Source organism: Phasianus colchicus, chromosome 1, assembly GCF_987193195.1.
Source record: "Phasianus colchicus chromosome 1, bPhaCol1.hap1.1, whole genome shotgun sequence".
NCBI lineage: Eukaryota > Metazoa > Chordata > Aves > Galliformes > Phasianidae > Phasianus > Phasianus colchicus.
The window spans coordinates 51,707,779-51,725,555 of record NC_143436.1 but is presented as its reverse complement, the minus strand read 5'-3'; the positions used below and the strand labels follow the sequence as shown (position 1 = coordinate 51,725,555).

At 45.3% G+C, this 17,777-nt stretch overlaps 1 protein-coding gene across 4 annotated transcripts; it reads left to right on the top strand.

Moving 5' to 3' along the window:
* The first annotated feature begins 5,945 nt into the window (after window positions 1–5,945).
* Window positions 5,946–15,768, top strand: PICK1 (protein interacting with PRKCA 1). Of its 4 annotated transcripts, none has more exons than XM_031600156.2 (13): window positions 5,946–6,047; window positions 6,609–6,700; window positions 8,119–8,230; window positions 8,697–8,825; window positions 8,943–9,009; window positions 10,277–10,366; window positions 10,799–10,852; window positions 10,953–11,015; window positions 11,356–11,489; window positions 12,225–12,317; window positions 13,292–13,342; window positions 14,796–14,940; window positions 15,449–15,768. In XM_031600156.2, the coding sequence occupies exons 2-13, from the start codon at window positions 6,660–6,662 to the stop codon at window positions 15,694–15,696; spliced, it is 1,227 nt and encodes a 408-aa protein (XP_031456016.1). In that variant the 5' UTR covers window positions 5,946–6,047; window positions 6,609–6,659; the 3' UTR covers window positions 15,697–15,768. The 4 variants fall into 4 exon arrangements, with proteins under 4 accessions (XP_031456016.1, XP_031456019.1, XP_031456018.1 ...); XM_031600159.2 differs by having other exon boundaries at window positions 5,968–6,225; XM_031600158.2 differs by lacking the exon at window positions 5,946–6,047 and adding an exon at window positions 6,252–6,488.
* The last annotated feature ends 2,009 nt before the right edge of the window (window positions 15,769–17,777 follow it).

The following is a 17,777-nucleotide window of genomic DNA, read 5'->3' as shown; positions in this document are numbered from 1 at the left end:
CCTGCACCATTCTCCCATGCAGCTCCTTAATTATTTTAGCAGGCCCTTGAAACAATCTCTATATGTCTACCTTAGTGACACAGAAAGGAGGTTTCTGACATACATGCATACAAAGCAGTGGATGTAAGACTTCACATGGAAAATTTTTATTCCTGTAGAGAATGGGAACAGACTACACAGATAAAAGAGGTATTGAATTCCCACATTAGAAGGATTTCTTGCCTGGTGGTTTTCTAAACCAAAGTGATTAAAACATCATAAAAATGGCACACGAACCAAACTCATATTTGTATGACTGTGTCCAGAATAAAGAGTTGCACCAAGTCAACCATATCTGTTTTGAAACTGCATGCAGAGCAGCTTTCCTTGCAAAGCATTGAGCCCATCTGAGATGTAACAATTAACAAATATATAACAATCCTCTTCCTGTCTCTTGGCTTGATAACATCTAAATGAATCCTAACACAGACACAGACCTTTACTTCAATCCCAGCCATGCCCTACTGCTCCCATAACAGCTCAATTGCACAGGGTGCTCACAGTCGTGGTTTAGTCAAACTCAGCCAAAAATCATTGATGATTACCAACACAGAGGGCAAATAAAGCATTCTGAGATGGAAACTTTTGCCCTGGTCAATAAGGAAGCCCTTATCTGATCCAGAAACTCAAGAATTTAAAAGTTGAGTGCCTAATGCTACAACCACTGATCTCACAAAGCAGTGCCCCCACTGAAGCAATGCATTTTTCTGGATCCTCTAAGAGTTACCTCACTTATCAATGGTGAAACAAGGAAAAGGATTTGCTTTTCTCTGGTCCACCAGGTTGCATCCCACAGTTTTGCAGTCAAGACTGCTGCAGTCAAAGGCATCACTCTGCTGACAGCAAGCCCTGTTGGGTTCATCTTTGCACCTTGTGGAGGCCAGGAGTTTAGCTGCTGAAATCTCTTTGGAGAAAAACAACTCACTGCCATCTCTTTCACAAATTAGAAACCTGAAGATGGATTATGGTTTCTTACTTAGATAATTTTGGATGAATCTAGAAAGGAGAGGCGGGTTAGCTGGATGTCTAAATAAAGCCAATGAGATCACATGTTCTGCCTTTTTATCTGCTTTTCTTTTTCTGCTTTTGGACAACAAAGCTTCCTTTGATACAGAAGAAGAGGGGGTAGGAAGAGTGAGGAGAGGGGGTGCCAGCGTCACCCCAATGGCCCCCGGTCACTTCTCCACGCTCCTTAATGTGATGTTCCCACTGACAGAGACAGAAAAAAACAGTGATCTCATGATTTCAGAAACGATTCATGCAAACAGCCCTGGGAGATGAGGGGTGACGGGGACAGGAAAGAGAGGTAAAAGATGAGCAAGGAGAGAAAGGCAAAAAAGGGAGAAGCAGAGGTGAAAGGCAGAGGGAACAAGGAGAGCTGGACCTTAGAGGTCAAAAATGGATGCCAGAATCCCTAAGAAGATGTGTAGAGGGTTTGTAGGAAAAAGGGGAAGATAGAGGAGCCTTTGAGACAAAAGTAATAGGACTGGTGGAAGAAGGTTAGGTGTGGCAGGACTGAAGGCAGGATTGGGGATGAGTGGATCAAGTTGTTGAGGGTGTAGGAGAGGGAAACTGGACAGTGTGTAGGATGAGGAGTTGGGACCAGAAGGGGTAAGAGTTACAGAATTTGTTGCTCCTGCCTTCTTATACAAAAACAAGTCACAGCTCTGCCAGGAGAATCACCCTGGTTTCTTAGCCCCAGCGCCAACAAATGCCAGAACTGTAAGGGGGAGAGTAATTTATTTCCTGAGACATTCATCCATGTTCAAGGCAGGTCATAATGAGGCTGTGGGGATTCAGACAGGATTCCTGGGCAGATCTCTCTGCATGAGACCATCACATCTGGACAGAGCAGCCCTGCCTGTACTACACCTCACCCACCAGCAACCACCTTCTTCAGCCTTCTTCCTTACCTTCCCTCCTGCCTTCTTTCCCTCCTTCCTTGCTTCCACTCCACCAGGACATGAGAGCTCAGTGCAGTTGGAGGCAATGACTCACCTTATTCTACATCCCCCCAGAGGATCTACCACCCAAGCAGCTCTCACACCCTGGCCAGTCAAGCACCCAGAGCCCAGCAGAGAGCTTGAGCCGATGGGGCTTCTTATGGAGGCAGTAACAAAGCAGAAGGATTGGGGGGGAGCAACTCAATTAAAAAGGGTCTCCCATTCTGAGCTGCCATCTCCATGTCTCACTGTCACTTGGCTGTCCCCAATACTGCTCTGTCCAGGGGGCTCATCACGATTTCCCCCTCCTCTGTCTGCTCCATGGCAGCTAATCGGTGACCCACTGACAGTCTCTGTCCATCACTCATCTCTGCACACAATAGGGTAATTAAACTCTGACCCTCCACTCCTTTTATCCATTTCCTTTGTGCAGTCACTCACTGAAACAGCAGAGAAGACGGCCTGCTATGCAGTATTCTGCCCAGCCTCCAGCTGCAATGAAGATGTGAGGCATGGGAAGGGCTCACTGCAAAAAGAAAGATGCAGAGGGAGCATCAAAGAGATATTGAGTAGTACAAAGCTTTCCACGTGCTTATCTATCTGCATCACGGATGTCTGCAAGCCTTCAGCTCTTAATCATCAGCCCCAAAGGCTGTTTGCCATCCTTTTCCTGCTTACCTACAGTAAAACCACTGCATGCTGACAGGATATTGCCAGGTGTGGGTACTCAGCCTGGGCTTAGCAAAGTTTTCCAGGAGCTCCAACACCTCCAGTCTTGGACTTGCTTTCTCACAACACCATCTTGTCAATATGCCCGAACCCAAGGCTTCTGCACTGCCTGTCACAAGCCCACTGTCTCCTCTCAGACTAAGCCCAACCTTGTTTCCCTAAGCCCATGGTGCCGGGGTGCATCCATGAAGCATGACATATGGACCAAGCAACAGGACAAGGGAGGATGCACTCAGTGACAAACAGGGTTTGTGAATGATGCCAGCAATTCCTCTTTTTTTCTTATTTTTATTTTTGCTTCCTGGCACTCTAAAATTTATTACATGGATTAATAAACAACCAGAAATGATGCCGAGCAACCCAGACTGTGCTTCCTCCTCCCTACCCCAAGTGGAGAAGCTGCCTCCCTCCCACGCATGAGCAAGAAGGGCTGGGGCCACCCGAGGAAAGGCATGACGGGTAAAGCAGTGCCCCCGAACAATTAAGCACTGTCCCAGGCACTGCACACCCCTGTCTGGGAACAAAAGAGTCACACAGAAGAGACCTGACTGTGAAGCCTCCATCCGCTTTCATCACTGACCCCCAGGGCAGCCAGGGCATAAGGTCAGCCTACTTAAACTCCAAACTCGGCCAGAAATAGAGCTGGGAAGTGGGCAAGGGTGGCCAAGTGCAGGGGTCCCCAACCATTTGAGGGGTTCTTTGACTGAGCCATTTCATTTCATCAAAGACACATTTTTTTCTGGAAGGAAAATGGAGAGCAGCGGGTGTGAAGGGAGTAAGGGGGAGGCAGGGTGTTCACCGTGAATTATGGCCACTCTCAACAAGAGTCTTTTACATCAAGGAGGTGAGGAGAGGATGGGGTAATTGGGCATGTTAGACCCAGGCATAATGAGGGCAAATCTCTGACTGTTTCCCATCCTACACTCTGCCGCTGCTCATGAAATGTGGCCCCCTATATGCCCCATTGCTCTTTCACCACAGGGCTCCACACCCTCGGGGCTTAACCCAAACACCGTGAGCTTTGGTGGCACCTTGCAAGACGGATGGTCTTTCTAGATTGTGCAGTAATGTGTGATCGTGTCCTTGGTGTGCAAAGGCCAAGATCCCAAACTTTCCACCTGCAGGGTCTCAGAAACCTTGTTAGGCTTTGCATCACTATTTTTTCAAGTTGTAAATATTGCATTTCCATGGCTAATGCCTTGATCTAACTAACAGCTGGACCTTCTAGGGAATAAGACTGCCCAGAGAGGCCGTGCAGTCTTCTTCGCTGGAGATATTCAAGACCCATGTGAATCTTTCCCATGTAACTTACTGTAGGGAATCTGCTTTAGCATGGGAACTTGTTCTCCAGAGGTCCCTTTCAACCTCTATGATTCTGTGATAAGGACTGAGTAGCATATTAGCAGTGAGTAAGAACAAATGTACCTGAGACTTATATCCTTGAGTAGGAGAAGAAATGAAGCAATGCCAAGGGCAAATGAAATGTATTTGGTGCAAGTGGAAATACAATGTGTCTCCAGACAGTGGTCTTTTCATCAGAATGTTTTTCTCTGGATAAGCTTCTGATAATCCTAAATTCAAGAAACTCCAGAACGCCCATCACAACAAAAAAAAGTTCAAAAGAAAATAAAACAAACAAAACAAACAAACAACAACAAACACACAAAAAGAAAAAAATAGTTTCATCCATAAATTGTGAAATATCACCATCCAAATTAATTAAATCTGAACTCCAAGGGGTGGAGATACCATGGTATCTTTTTGAAGCAGTATGGGCCAAGCTCTCAGATCCTGGCGCTCCAATGGGAAGGGATACTTCCAGCTTGCCAGTGGACAGAAGCTATACCTCATCCCTAGAGGTCCTAAGATGTCCACTGTGGCAGTGATGGGGTTTACAGGTTGGTAAACAAGCAGTTATGTAGCCACCTTTTCAACATTTCTCACTCCTTCCTGAGTTTGTAGCTATAGGATGCATGTGCTAACAGCAGGCACCCTGGCATGTGATAAGTTTGCATATGACTGCCTCTCTATCCCACCTTAGTGGGGCTAAGAGCCCCATACCTGTACCATGCAAAGATATATGCAGCCAGCAGAAGCAGGACAAGCTGTGAAGTACCAGGCAGGGGTTGGCCTGAGAAGGAGATCATAATCCTCACACTTATCCTCAAGAACAGAAAACATGCTTGAAGGACAGTGACTGGGGAGGATGTTAGCTCAGCGTTAGTCACATTGACTCTAAGCTGACAGCAGTAGCAGAAAAGCAGCCAGAAACATGAGATTCAGCAGAGACCCAGCACACAGCAATACGTCTGAGTGCCAAGAAGCCAACTAGTCATGCAGCGTGTGATCTCCTTGCAGACTCCTTATTACATGTGATGAAAGACGAGCAGAAGAGAGTTTGACTCTGGGAGCCTGGGCTGACTTTGCTGTATTGCGTATCTAAAGGTGGAAAAAAGGTCTGTAGTTGCTGAGTTCTCTTGATCCAAACTGTGCTGGTAGGCAGTAAGCACTATGTTTTTGGGTTTGTTTTTTTTTTTTTCTTTTTTTTTCAGATGATCATTTTCATTACTTTTCCCCCCTTGGGATGAGGGGATCTACCAGATTTCTAGTACTGAGACAGACACAGCCCTAGGGCTCATGCAAATCATTCTCCATCTCATGCAGAGCGCATCCAACCGACCCTGAAGTCGGACTGACCGCACACAAAAGGCAGGGTCACCCAGCACGCGTGTACAACGACTTCAAGGATGCTTCAGGGGCAGATTGAGGGGCATATTCAATAGACACGCACCAGTGGAGAAGCACAAAAGCAGAGCCCACCAGACACGCAGCCATTCTCGGCAGCGCCCACACGGAGGAGCTCCTGCCTTAGGAATGAATCCCAGCCGGGAGGCTGGTTTAAGTTTCTGGGAGGCCCTGGAGTTCAAGGAGCATCTCTCAGACGCAGGGTCTGATTTTTGGGCGGTCCTGTGTGGAGCCCGATGGTCCTTATGGGTCCCTTCCAACTCGGGATATTCAATGATTCTATGAATATATAATGTCTCGGATCCAGGGCTTCACGCTGATGAATAAAACCCACTCTTGCTCTTGTACTCCAACACTGTGATGCTAAGAGCCGCAAACAGCCGAGAGAAGCGAGCTGCTAACACCACGCCACTCTCAAAATGGCGAATGCGCCACTCTCAAGATGGCGGGGGGAAGAGGGAGAGGCGTCCCCATGGCAACAACGGCGCCAGCGGAGGAGGCGGGGCCTGGCTGTGCGCTTCCGGTCGGCTCCGGCGGCGACGCGTCAGCGGGCTGACGGCGGTAGGGCCGCGCGCCGGGCGGTCACTTCCGGTGAGCCACGGGACCACCAGGCCGCCCTTCGCGCCGCCGTTGCCCTGGCAACGCCGCCGGGTCCGAAGCCGGCTGAGGCGACGAGGGGTACCCGAGGCGTGAGGTCATCGGAGCGGTGACGACAGCAGCGGCGCCGCGCGTGGGGCGCAAGGGGGGGTCGGACCGGCCGCCGCCAAAGGTCTCGGCTTTGATGTGGGGCGGGCGGCGGCAGCGTGACCGAGCCCGGGGCAGCGAGCGGGGCCCGAGCCTGCTAGCACGAGAGAGGCGGGCGGGGAGTGCGGGGCCTTGCGCATGAGATAGGCATCGGGGGTCACGTCAGTTGCTAGGAAACCGAGAACAAAGCTGGAATCTCCGCGGGGAGCGGGCCGTGCGCTGCCAACGGTTGTGGTGCTGCACCTGGAGCAGAGCATGCAGGGACCTGGCCTCTCTCTCATCCCCAGTGTCAGGGCAGGGCACGATTTGCCATTCAGAAATAGAGGGGGTGGGAGTTGAGGTTGGTGCCCGTGGTCACCTGCAGAGACAGTGGCCTTACCGGGTTTTGTTCTGTCCTTTTTTTCCCAGGGAGTTTGCAGCAAGTGCTTTCAGGCAGTCAGGTTCCAGGTAGCGAAAACGATGTTTGCAGATTTGGATTATGACATCGAGGAAGATAAGCTGTGAGTATGGCGCTCATCTGGGTTTTGTTTTGTATTGTTTTTCTAACAGTTGAAATAGTCTTCACAGCTCAAACCAAATGGCAGCAGATAGAGTTCCCTGTTGCTGACAAGGCCAGAAAGACCTAGACAGGCTCCAGCAGTGGACCCGCAAGAACCTCGTGAGGTTCTTGGCCAAGTGCAAGGTCTGGCACCTGGGTCGTGGCAACTCTTGCTACCAGTTCAGGCTGGGGGATGTAAGGATGGTGCCCAGCCCTGCAAAAAAGGACTTGGGGGCACTGGTGGATGAGAGCTGAATGTGAGCCAGCAATGTGCCCTCACAGCCCAGAGAGCCGACTGTGTCCTGGGCTGCATCCAAAGCAATATGGTCAGCAGGGAGAGGGAGGTGATCCTCTGCTCTATGCTGTGAGACCTCTCTTTCAGTACTGTGTCCAAATGTGGAGCCCTCAGTACAGGAGACATGTGAACCAGTTAGAGCACATGCAGGGGAGGGCCACAGAAATGATCCAAGGGACGGAACACCTACTCTATGAGACAGGAAGTTGAGAGAGTTGGGGCTGTTAGCCTGGAGAAGAGAAGGCTCCGGGGAGACCAAAGAGCAGCCTTTCAGTATCTAGAGGGAGACTATAAGAAAAAAGGGGACAGACTCTTTAGCAGGGTCCCTTGTGATAGTACAAAGAGAAAGGGTTTCAGACTAGAAGAGAAATTTAGACTGTATGTAGACTTATTTTCCAGTAAGTGTAGTGAAGTTTCAGTAAGGAACAGGTTGCCCAGGGATGTGGGTGCTTCATCCTTGGAGATATTCATGGTCAGGCTGGAGGGGCTCTGAGCATCTTGATCTAGCTATAGGCGTCTCTGTCCATTGTAGGGGGTTTGTGTAGATGGCCTTTAAGGCTCCCTTCCGATAAGCAGTTCTGATTCTAAGATGTGCTAAAGGGTCAGGCTAACTGCTCAGTTCTGGCTTCCTGCTGCCTGGGGGAATGGGGATGAGACATCGCTGCGATAGTGAGCAGATGAGAGGACTTTGCGTCTCTCTCCAAAGACTGCTCTGTGCTTCTCGTTGCAAGGTAGTTTTATGAAATCAGCAGTTTCTTTGGCATGGAGTCTCATTTATGATGCACGTTCTTATCTCTTACTCTAGCACAGACCAGCTCAAACACTGTCTAAAACAAAGCGATGTTCTCTCTGCATCTCTCCCTCCCTCACTCCATGCACGCTGTCTCAAAAACAGCAGCTCAGAGTGTCTTTCTGTCGTCATGTGCTTATAGACTCTATGGCAGAGATAATGTGCTTAATTAAAATGTGCAATGTCTCATGTATCGTGTACTCAGTTTTTATTGTCACAGATACCACAGTTGTTTCGTACAGATACAGCTCTGTCTGCTGTGTTCAGTTTTGCATTACCTCCTTTCTCACTCTAGAGGGATCCCCACTGTACCTGGGACAGTGACCCTGAAGAAGGACTCCCAGAACCTGATTGGGATCAGCATTGGGGGAGGAGCACAATACTGCCCCTGTCTCTATATTGTCCAGGTGGGCACCTGGGGAGGAAGAGTAAATGAAAGAGCATTGGCCTGAGAGGTGAAGCCGTGGAGAGCCCCGTGCTATTTGTTTCTCTCAAAGTTTGAGAAATTTCACTTTTACAGTAGATAAGGTTTCCTTACCCCAGCATCTAGTATGCATGGAAGAATTACATGAAGACTTCTGAGATTATTCTTCTTCTTGGAGAATGTTAGAATTCAGAGGGGAACGGTGTTGACACTTTTAAGTCCTGTGCGTGAAAAGGTGTGTCTTGAAGACAGAAAGTTCCTGAGAGAGCAAGGTGATCATCCCACCTCAGAATTAGGAGAAAAACTGATGCTTCACCATGAACTGTACATAGATAGAACCAAGTTAAATAGGAGAAATGTAGCTGCCAGGTGTTTGTTCTTCAGCCCTGCACCGTTCTTTTTCATTCTTCTGGTTCTAGACTGCTCGTGCTTTTTCTCCCCTTCTCTAGGTATTTGATAACACTCCAGCAGCCTTAGATGGGACTGTGGCAGCGGGTGATGAAATCACAGGGGTCAATGGCAAGTCTGTCAAAGGGAAGACCAAGGTGGAAGTTGCCAAGATGATACAGATGGTAAAGGTGAGAGGTAGGAGGGGGAGCTTCTGGGTCATAGTTTACATTGTATTGTCCATCAGTGAAGGAAAGCTGCTGTCACTTGGTTCCAGCGCAGCAGCTTTGAATTTGCTTTTCCTACAGGGAGAAGTGACAATTCACTACAACAAACTTCAGGCTGACCCAAAGCAGGGCAAGTCTTTGGATATCGGTAAGATGTAGTGATTTCTGTCTCCCTACAGTGTTAAAGCAACATGGAGGGGTGAAAGATTGGTCACAGATGAAACTGAAGTACTGTTCTGTTTCCATTCTTCCTCCTAGCTCAAACATTTTCAAAATGAAACTGTCAAAGAGAATAAGAGGTTTAAAAAAAATCCTTCCTTGCCTTTTTGAAGTAGTTTGGAGAATTAAATCAAGGCTTGGCTGTTGTTGCAGCATGCTTTCTTTTCTGTGTTGCATTAAGCATGGATAGCAAAACTCAATTAGATAGTCATTTGATCTGTTTATTTTTGATGTGTACATTATGCTGACCTATTGAGATTTTTCAGCTGTATGCTGAAATGTCTGTTGAAAGACACTGAGTTCTGTTCCTCAGCTTTTAGAACTGTGATGAAGTACCTATCTACACTGGTTTGTACATTCATATGTTTTATAGGAAAGAGGGGAAGATTTATTTCTAGAATAAAGTAACTGTTTTGAATTAAGCCCATGCAGTTTTCTATGTGGTCTGCATTTTTCACTTTCCTAAAAGAATCCTGTACTGCTGTTGCTTTCATTTCTTTTAATGGTGGTTAATTTAATGTCCCAATGAATAGATGAGGATTCCAGGAAATGCTAAGAACTTGAATGGATTTCTGGTGAAACAAGAGTGCAGTGAGAGAATGGAATATTTTCCATACTGTGGCTGCAACTGACATTCTCAGGAGCTGCAGGTGCTTGACATTCCTGCCAGTTTGCCCCTAAATAAATGTAGCTGAGTCATCTGGTGCTAAAAAGGCATAATGTGCAGAGTATGGCCATCAAAGAGAGAAATGAATTTCATCATTGGGTCCCAAAAGGGTTTAAATAAGATGTAAGTGGGCAAAAATAATTTTGACGTTAAATCCTACTCACCTTGCTTTCAGCCTCTTATCCTGACTTCAGTTGAAGTAGTACAGCAAATTCAATTACAAATACAATGATAGGTAGCTTATAATGAAATTTATTGGCATGGTCTTCCAAAGGAAGTGATGGACCTCTATTGATTTAGGTGTATAGGATGTGAGAACAGAACAGGTGAGCAAGATAAATGATGTGCTACGCACAGCAGCTGGACTGAAGTTTCTGTGGTATTCTGCTGCTCACTATCTCAATAGTAAGTTAGACTGAGGCTAACGAGTTTATTCAGCATCTGAGAAATGGTTGAAGTGTGCTAATATGCTTTTCATGCCTGTAGAAATGACCCTGATCCTGCTATGACATTCTCTTTTGGGTTTTAGTATTGAAGAAGGTAAAGCATCGACTGGTGGAGAACATGAGCTCAGGGACAGCAGATGCCCTGGGGTTAAGCCGAGCCATACTTTGCAATGGTGAGTATCACCCAAAAGGACATTTTCGTAAGGGAATGCTTGCTTTTCTGTGCTTACCACCTTTTTATAATTACTGACATGTCCCACATTATTACTTCACAGTTCTTTCCTTCTTCTATACCTTGTTGTTCTGATTGCCTCTTCCTGGGTAATGTATATTATATCCTTGGGTCCATTTAAATGATAACTAAGATCAAATTAATTTCAAGTGGGAACCCATGTAATGAATGCTGATAGACAGTGACCTCACACTGTAAAACCAGTTTGCAGTTATTTTAAAATCTTCCCATATTAGACTAGAGGACAGGCTTTGGATTTGAGAGAGGTTTGAACCAAAGATAGGAAGCTGGTGTTTTTCCAGTCAGATGTGCCTTAACCAGATCCTAGATTTGATTATTGTAATTCAATATTCTGATTCTTGTTTACATTTAGATGGATTGGTGAAGAGATTGGAGGAGCTGGAGAGGACTGCAGAACTGTACAAAGGTAAGCTGTGTCTTTCATTAGATACTGTGTGGGGAGGAAAGATGTCTACGTTATGTTTCAGTGAAATGACTTAAATGTCTTTTTCTGTCTTCCATTACAGGCTTGACAGAACACACCAAGAGTCTTCTCAGAGCTTTCTTTGAGCTATCCCAGACACACAGAGGTATCAAGTGAGCAAAGGGAGCAGAAGTCTTTAACTTCCTGTTTCAGGAATTTTAGTTGATACTTAAAGGTGTGATTCCTTCACTCAAAGAAAACAAAGTGTTGCAGAAATGAAATGGGGAGGGCTGTCCTCCTGGTGTTAGCAATCATGGTGCTAACACAGGCCCTGTGTTTCACGCAAAACATTGAAGAAATGCCCTGCCAAACTTATGTTTGTTATACCTAGCATCATCTCTTAACTAAGTGCAAGGTTTTGGGAAGGAGTTGAAGCATTAGAAGCATGATTCTTCTCCAGGGCCAACCCCTTCTACCATTTGTTTGTATTTATTGCCCTTGTCCAGCATTTGGAGACGTTTTTTCTGTTATTGGTGTACGGGAGCCTCAACCAGCTGCCAGTGAAGCTTTTGTGAAATTTGCTGATGCCCATCGCAACATTGAGAAGTTTGGGATTCACCTTCTGAAAACAATTAAGCCGGTAAAGAATTTAACCATACCAATAAAGGGTCTGGAGAAGGAGGGTATCTAGAAAGACAGATGACTGTATTTGAAGATATTATCATAAAGATCAGTTGTGGGAAGAACTGTCGTTGCTTTCCTTCAGAGAACTCTTCATAAATAACCTAAGAGTTAAAACAGGGAATATATCAGACTTGTCCTTTTGACTTCTGCACATGAATATATGCCTCTTGTTGTCTATTGGGGCTGGGAGGGTAGTTTGATCAGTGTAGTCCCTGGAGTCCTTTCCCTGATATTGGTATCCATAACTAAGAGACTTCACTAAATTTAAGAGAGCTTAGTAAATTTGAGTGAACCATTCATTTTGTTTAGCAAACAGGATATTAAATATTGATTTGAGCACTACTTTAGGTGCTGTATTGCATGGGCAGTCTTGGTTAGTTCATCTGTGAATTCGGGAGAGCAATTTCCAGGGCTAATTACAAATGAAACAAGTTGAGTTAAAAGCAAACAAATACAGACTAGAAGTGAGGCATGCATCTCTAGCATTGGAACCACTTAACCAGCTGTAATGGGTCTTCTAACAATGACAGTTCTGAATCAAGATCAAACATTCTTTTTCCAACGTGTTCTAGTTCAAAGAAGAGTTAACTCGAGACAGTCTCATGACCTGTGCCCATTAGAAGGTTGGACTTCATGAATTATAGTCATGCTTTTTAAACTTAGGTTTGGCAACACGATGTTTCCTTTGCAGATGCTGACTGATTTGAACACGTATCTGAATAAAGCCATTCCTGACACAAGGCTGACTATCAAAAAATACCTGGATGTCAAGTTTGAATATTTGGTGAGCTGCTCTTATTTTTTAAAGCTGGTTGAAATTACATTTTCTAGAATCGTAGCCTGAGAATCACATGCAGTCTGCACGATCACATGTGCATCCTTCCACGGTTAATATGAGAATGCTTTCTTTTGTCTTCCCCCAGTTCTTTGTCTATTGACAGATAACTGATTCAAATGTCTCCTTTTGATCTCATAGTTCTCACCAATAAAGTGGGTGTCTTGGAATCCAGATGACTTACTTTCCATCTGACCAAATTTATTTCCATACTCATTTGTAAGGAATTCTGGTTGAATTTGTGCTCCTGAACACTCCTGAACAACTCTGCAGTCTCAGAGTCCCTGTTTTTGAGCCAGTTCTTCAGCCAAATTGGACAGCTGTCAAATTATGTTTGCTTTTGTTTAAACTATGGTTTGTTGTTTTTTCTTCCTCTTCCATTCCACTCACACTCTGTTTTCTGCACCAAAAAAACAAAAATAGTGTAGGTTTGTGTAGTGCATCTTTTCTGTAATTGTCGTAATCTATTTGCTTTTATCAGCTGAGGGAAATATTTGGAACTGCACCCTAAGGCAAGTGAAAATGGCAACTTCCCACATCAATCCTTCCCACAGCTCATCTTTTTTTCTCTTCCTTATTTACACTTTGCACATGGTTTTCCAGCAGTGTGTTTTCCCAAACAGTAGTTGAATGCAGGATTTTTCTCCTACTGGGTTATACTCGTATTACAGGAGCAAATACGTCATATAAATAAGACCCTTCTCCCTCCCCCACCATTTTCTCTAAACTGTTTTTCTTTCCACCTGGAATGCTGAATCTGCTCTGATCCCACTGTGCTTTCCTCACTGTCCCTAGCTGCAGCAATTGAAGGAAGGCTTGAAATGATACAACTCTATGGCTGTGAACAGTGGTTGAATTGCTTCTAATCCTTAATATTCCCTTATCTGCTTTTTTTTTTTTTTTTTTTTTTTAATCCTGTGAAGTCTTACTGCCTGAAAGTCAAAGAGATGGATGATGAAGAATACAGCTGCATTGTGAGTACTGTGGCATAGCAAACTGCATCCTCTGTTACTGTAGATTCTGTGTGCACACCGCCTTGTAATTGGGTATGCACAGGACACTAGCAAATACATCCTAAGAACTACATCCATTTGTTCTTATCATATTAGAACCTGGAAATCCTTAAACACTACCTAGGAAACTGACAGTAGCTCTCATGAATGCTGTGGGATACTAGAGGGAGCAGTCATCTTATCTGCCTCTGTGCATGGTGGTTGCCTCTCTTGGTGTTTAAGTAATATTAGCTTGTGTAAGAAGGTTTAAGGTCTTATCTTCACAGATTCCATTTGTGTCTAGTGCACAGCTTACTATTAATTCTAATTAAATCTTTCTTCTGAGGTTTAGCTTCTCAGCAAAAAAATGCATATGAAAGCTCCATTTATTATTGAAGAAATGGATTAAAGGATCTTGTTCAAGAATAATTTTTCCTAAAAATAAGTTGTGTGAAGTCAGAAGGCATCAAAAAAACCCAAAAAAAACCCAAAACCAACCCCCATTGACATTCTCCAGTAACAGTTTGCTGCCTGTTTTAAACTTTCACATCTGTCACCCTTAGCAGCTCTGTTTAAGATAGCTAAAAGTGCTCCCCACGTACCCAGTTTCCTTGCATAAAAGCAAGATCTGTTTTATTCTAGGCATTATTTTCAGAGGAAGGATTTGATTTTTATTGTGATCCCTAGATTGCCATGCCAGGAATGAATAAAACTTTTCTACCACAGCTTTTAATTACATCTCTTGTGCTAGTTGGGAACAGAAGAGTCCCAGTCTTGGCCAGCAGAGTAACATCTCTGGGTTTTGGCATATGTAGTGTGCATTATGAAGCCGCAGTCAGTAACATGGATTTTTATGTTAGATTTGCAGGTGCAAGAGAAGAATGTTGTTTAGATGACAAACCTAACACCTTTCCCTCCAAACTATTTTGTGGGACAGTTTATGGACTCATCCCTAATGGATCGAATGTTGTGATAGGATGATTGTAGAAAGCACAGAATTCCCTGTAGAGACATACGCTACATTATGCAGTCCATACAGAGTAAGACTTGCACTGAAGCTCAGAGTTTGCTGTGTGATTAATGTAAATTAATACATCCCTCAAGCACTAGGCTTGCTTTTTTATGGTATCTGTCATAATAGTTCAGTTAAGAAGCCCTTCCACTTCTCTGTACTGACTCGGAAGGTGCATGTTCTGTTTTCTTTGATTTATAGTGGCACCCTTCTTTACTGTGGCTGGTGCATATTTGATCTTGAGAATGGCCATGATGACTGTCAGTTTACTGTTGTGGCTGTGTTCACAGTCTTTCATGCTTGTTGACTGCAGTTCCTGAGAGGGCTGTAATACCCAAGGTCACTGCAGGTCTGTATTGGCATGCAAACTGTGTGTTCAGGCAGTGCTGTGGGAGTCTCTGAAATGGTGCTGTGTTTTGGCAGGCTCTGGGTGAGCCCCTCTACCGAGTCAGCACTGGCAACTACGAGTACCGCCTTATCCTGCGTTGCCGCCAGGAGGCTCGCACACGTTTTGCCAAGATGAGGAAAGATGTGCTAGAGAAAATAGAACTCCTAGACCAGAAACATGGTGAGTACCACTGCTGTGTCCAGCACCTGGAAGGCTCAGGTATATGTGGCTTCAGGTTTTATGCTCCTCATTCATCTTAACGGTCTGTGCTGAAGAACCCTTTGTTGGGCTCAAGTTGACCAGGGGAGGGAGATTCAGGTTGGATGTTAGGAAAAATTTATTCTTTGAAGGAGTGGTTAGGCTCTGGCATAGGCTGCCCTGGGCAGTGGTGGAGTCACCTGGAGGTGTTCCAGAAATGTTTGTGTTATACTAAGATTATTATGCTAATACGTATTTTAGTGGGGAAATATTGGTGGTAAGTGGATGGTTGGACTGGATGATCTTGGAAGTCTTTTCCAACCTTGGTGATTCTATGATTGACTGTGCCTGAGACGTCTGTGCTCGGCACCACATGGAACTAATGAGTGGGAATCTGTAACTCCTACTGGTGAGGGAGTCTTGATCACAGCCTTCACACTGTTTGGGAAGAGGTTTCATCTGATTTGTTCCCAACGTGTTTCCGTTACAGTGCAGGACATAGTGTTCCAGCTCCAGCGTTTTGTCTCCACAATGTCAAAGTACTATGACGACTGCTATGCTGTGCTCCGAGATGCAGACGTCTTTCCCATTGAGGTGGATCTTGCCCGCACTACTCTGAACTATGGGCAGAAGGACACATACACAGATGGGGCAGAAGAAGAAGAAGGAGGAGGAAGTGAGAGAGAGAGTAGTGGGAAGGAGGACGCAAATGGTGAAAAGCTCATTGATGATGCCTGAATGTGCCAATATGGCATGGAGGAAATGACTTTGCAGACTGTTATGAAAACATGTATTTTACATGGCAATTCATCCTTTGTGATTGTCTGTGTTGTCCAGCCTGGGAATCCTCCTCTGCTCTGGGTGGCAGTAGCTGGTTGGATTGGGGCCAACCTCTGCATTCCTCTCTTCATTTGCTTGCTTGCCTGGATATTCCTTTCTCCCTCGCAGAGTTCTGTTGCCCAACTTGGATACTGAGTTGTGGGGAAGAGAATCTCTTCCCACATCGCCATGTCCATGTGCACAGCTGAGCATGCAGGATGCATCATTTCTCTCTGGCATGTGGAAGGCTGCTAAACATCTGGAGATAACTATAAATGGAAGAACAGTCTCCTGTCCTCCCTTGTGCCATGGGAAAACATTAGCACCAGCATTGTTTTCTTCACCTCACTGCTTGCTGTCTTCATGCTTCAAGCTTTGGCTTATTTCGATCTTCCTCTCTTTTCTTCCTGGAGCACATCCCATGAGCTGTGGGACAGGTTTTTTTTTAGGGTGATTACTCCCAGACCCCCCCTGTCCTGGAAGAGGCTGGTGTTTGCTGCAAGGATCTACAAGACTATTTCCTTGGCTGCTATCCTCTTCATATTCTTTGAGCTCCTGCACAGCTAGTGCTATCTGTACACTCCATAGCTATACCCTAGGGTTAGGGTCCTCCAGTATGTAGCTCTGCCACATGTGGTAGAGAGGACCCTAGAAAGTTCTCCCAGTCAGCAGAGAGATGCTGAAGTTAACATGTTTGTCTGAATCAGGTTCCTGAAAGTAAGAGCAAAGCTGCATGCATTTCCTTTCTCTTGTTCTCTTATACTGCTCTTTGCAATGGATAGTAACCAAACGGGCTTCTTGAGGACGTGCAGTAAGACCTGCAAACTCCTTTCCTTGTGCAGGTGCCATAAGGAGCCACCTTAGGACTGCAGAGGTGATGTTTCATCCTTACACTAGTGAGAAGAGGCAGGAAGCTCTGCAGGGAGGGGAAGATAAGGCCTGCGACAGAGACGTGGTGATTCTGAGTGTGAAGTATGAATAGCATACAAAGTATTGCTCTCTTCTCTACCCACCCATTCCGTTCTGCCAGAAGCTAATGGCACATTCCCCAGCACAAGGGAAGGAGGGAGAGGTAAAGCTTACTTTTCCACCACCCTTGTGGGCAGATCCCAGATCCGGATGACACTTCTTGCTGGCAGTGGTGTGCTGCTCAGAGGCCAGGGTTTTGACTTCTCTGTCATTACATTCTAATGGTAGTGAGAGAAGTTATTTAAAGGCATTAATTTAAGATTGAGATGTTTAGTTTGATTTGTTTTTCTGTTTTTTTTTGTTTTGGTTTTTTTTTTGTATTTTTGGAGACTTGTTATCTCCATGGGTGCGTGGAAGGAAGTCATCCATGGGCAAGCTGCTTTGGAAGATGTAAATGGACTCTAAATGTACTGTTGTCTGTAATAAAGAAAAATGTGATAGTTTCGTTTTCTGTTGTTTCTGGCTTTGCTTTAGTGATGTGTTTGCTTATGCTGGTCAGTTTTTCCTCGCTCATACTCACAGATGTCTCTGTGCCAGGATGCTATGGCCGTTATAGCTCAGGTTTCCTCAAGAACATTACAGATGCTGTAGCAAGGCCATTCTTCCATGCAGTAACAGTTTCTCTGCATCTTAGCATCCAAGGAAACACCAGCCTGGTGTCGTCCTTATGCTGCTTCAGGACCAGCTTTGCTGTACGGCTCAACTATTGCACCAGAAGTAAGTTGATGCTCAAATCCCTGATCCTCTTTTCATTGTGCCAGAATGTGGAGTAGTTCAGTGGAACCTGCCTGAAGGTCAGCAGTGTGAAAGTGGAGGACAACATCGCCCAGCAGCATTTTTTTGCAACCTGCTTACAAGCAAGCAGCCTTAGCTTTCTGGGGAGTGGTACAGAAGTATGGCACCCATTTCTGCCTCAGCAGCATCCCTTAAACTTACTCTTTGTTCATGAATATAGTTGTCCTTGCTTGAATAAGACCCCAAACACAAGCAAGTGCTGCAGTAAAGAATCTCCTGTGTGGCATAGCGGTAAC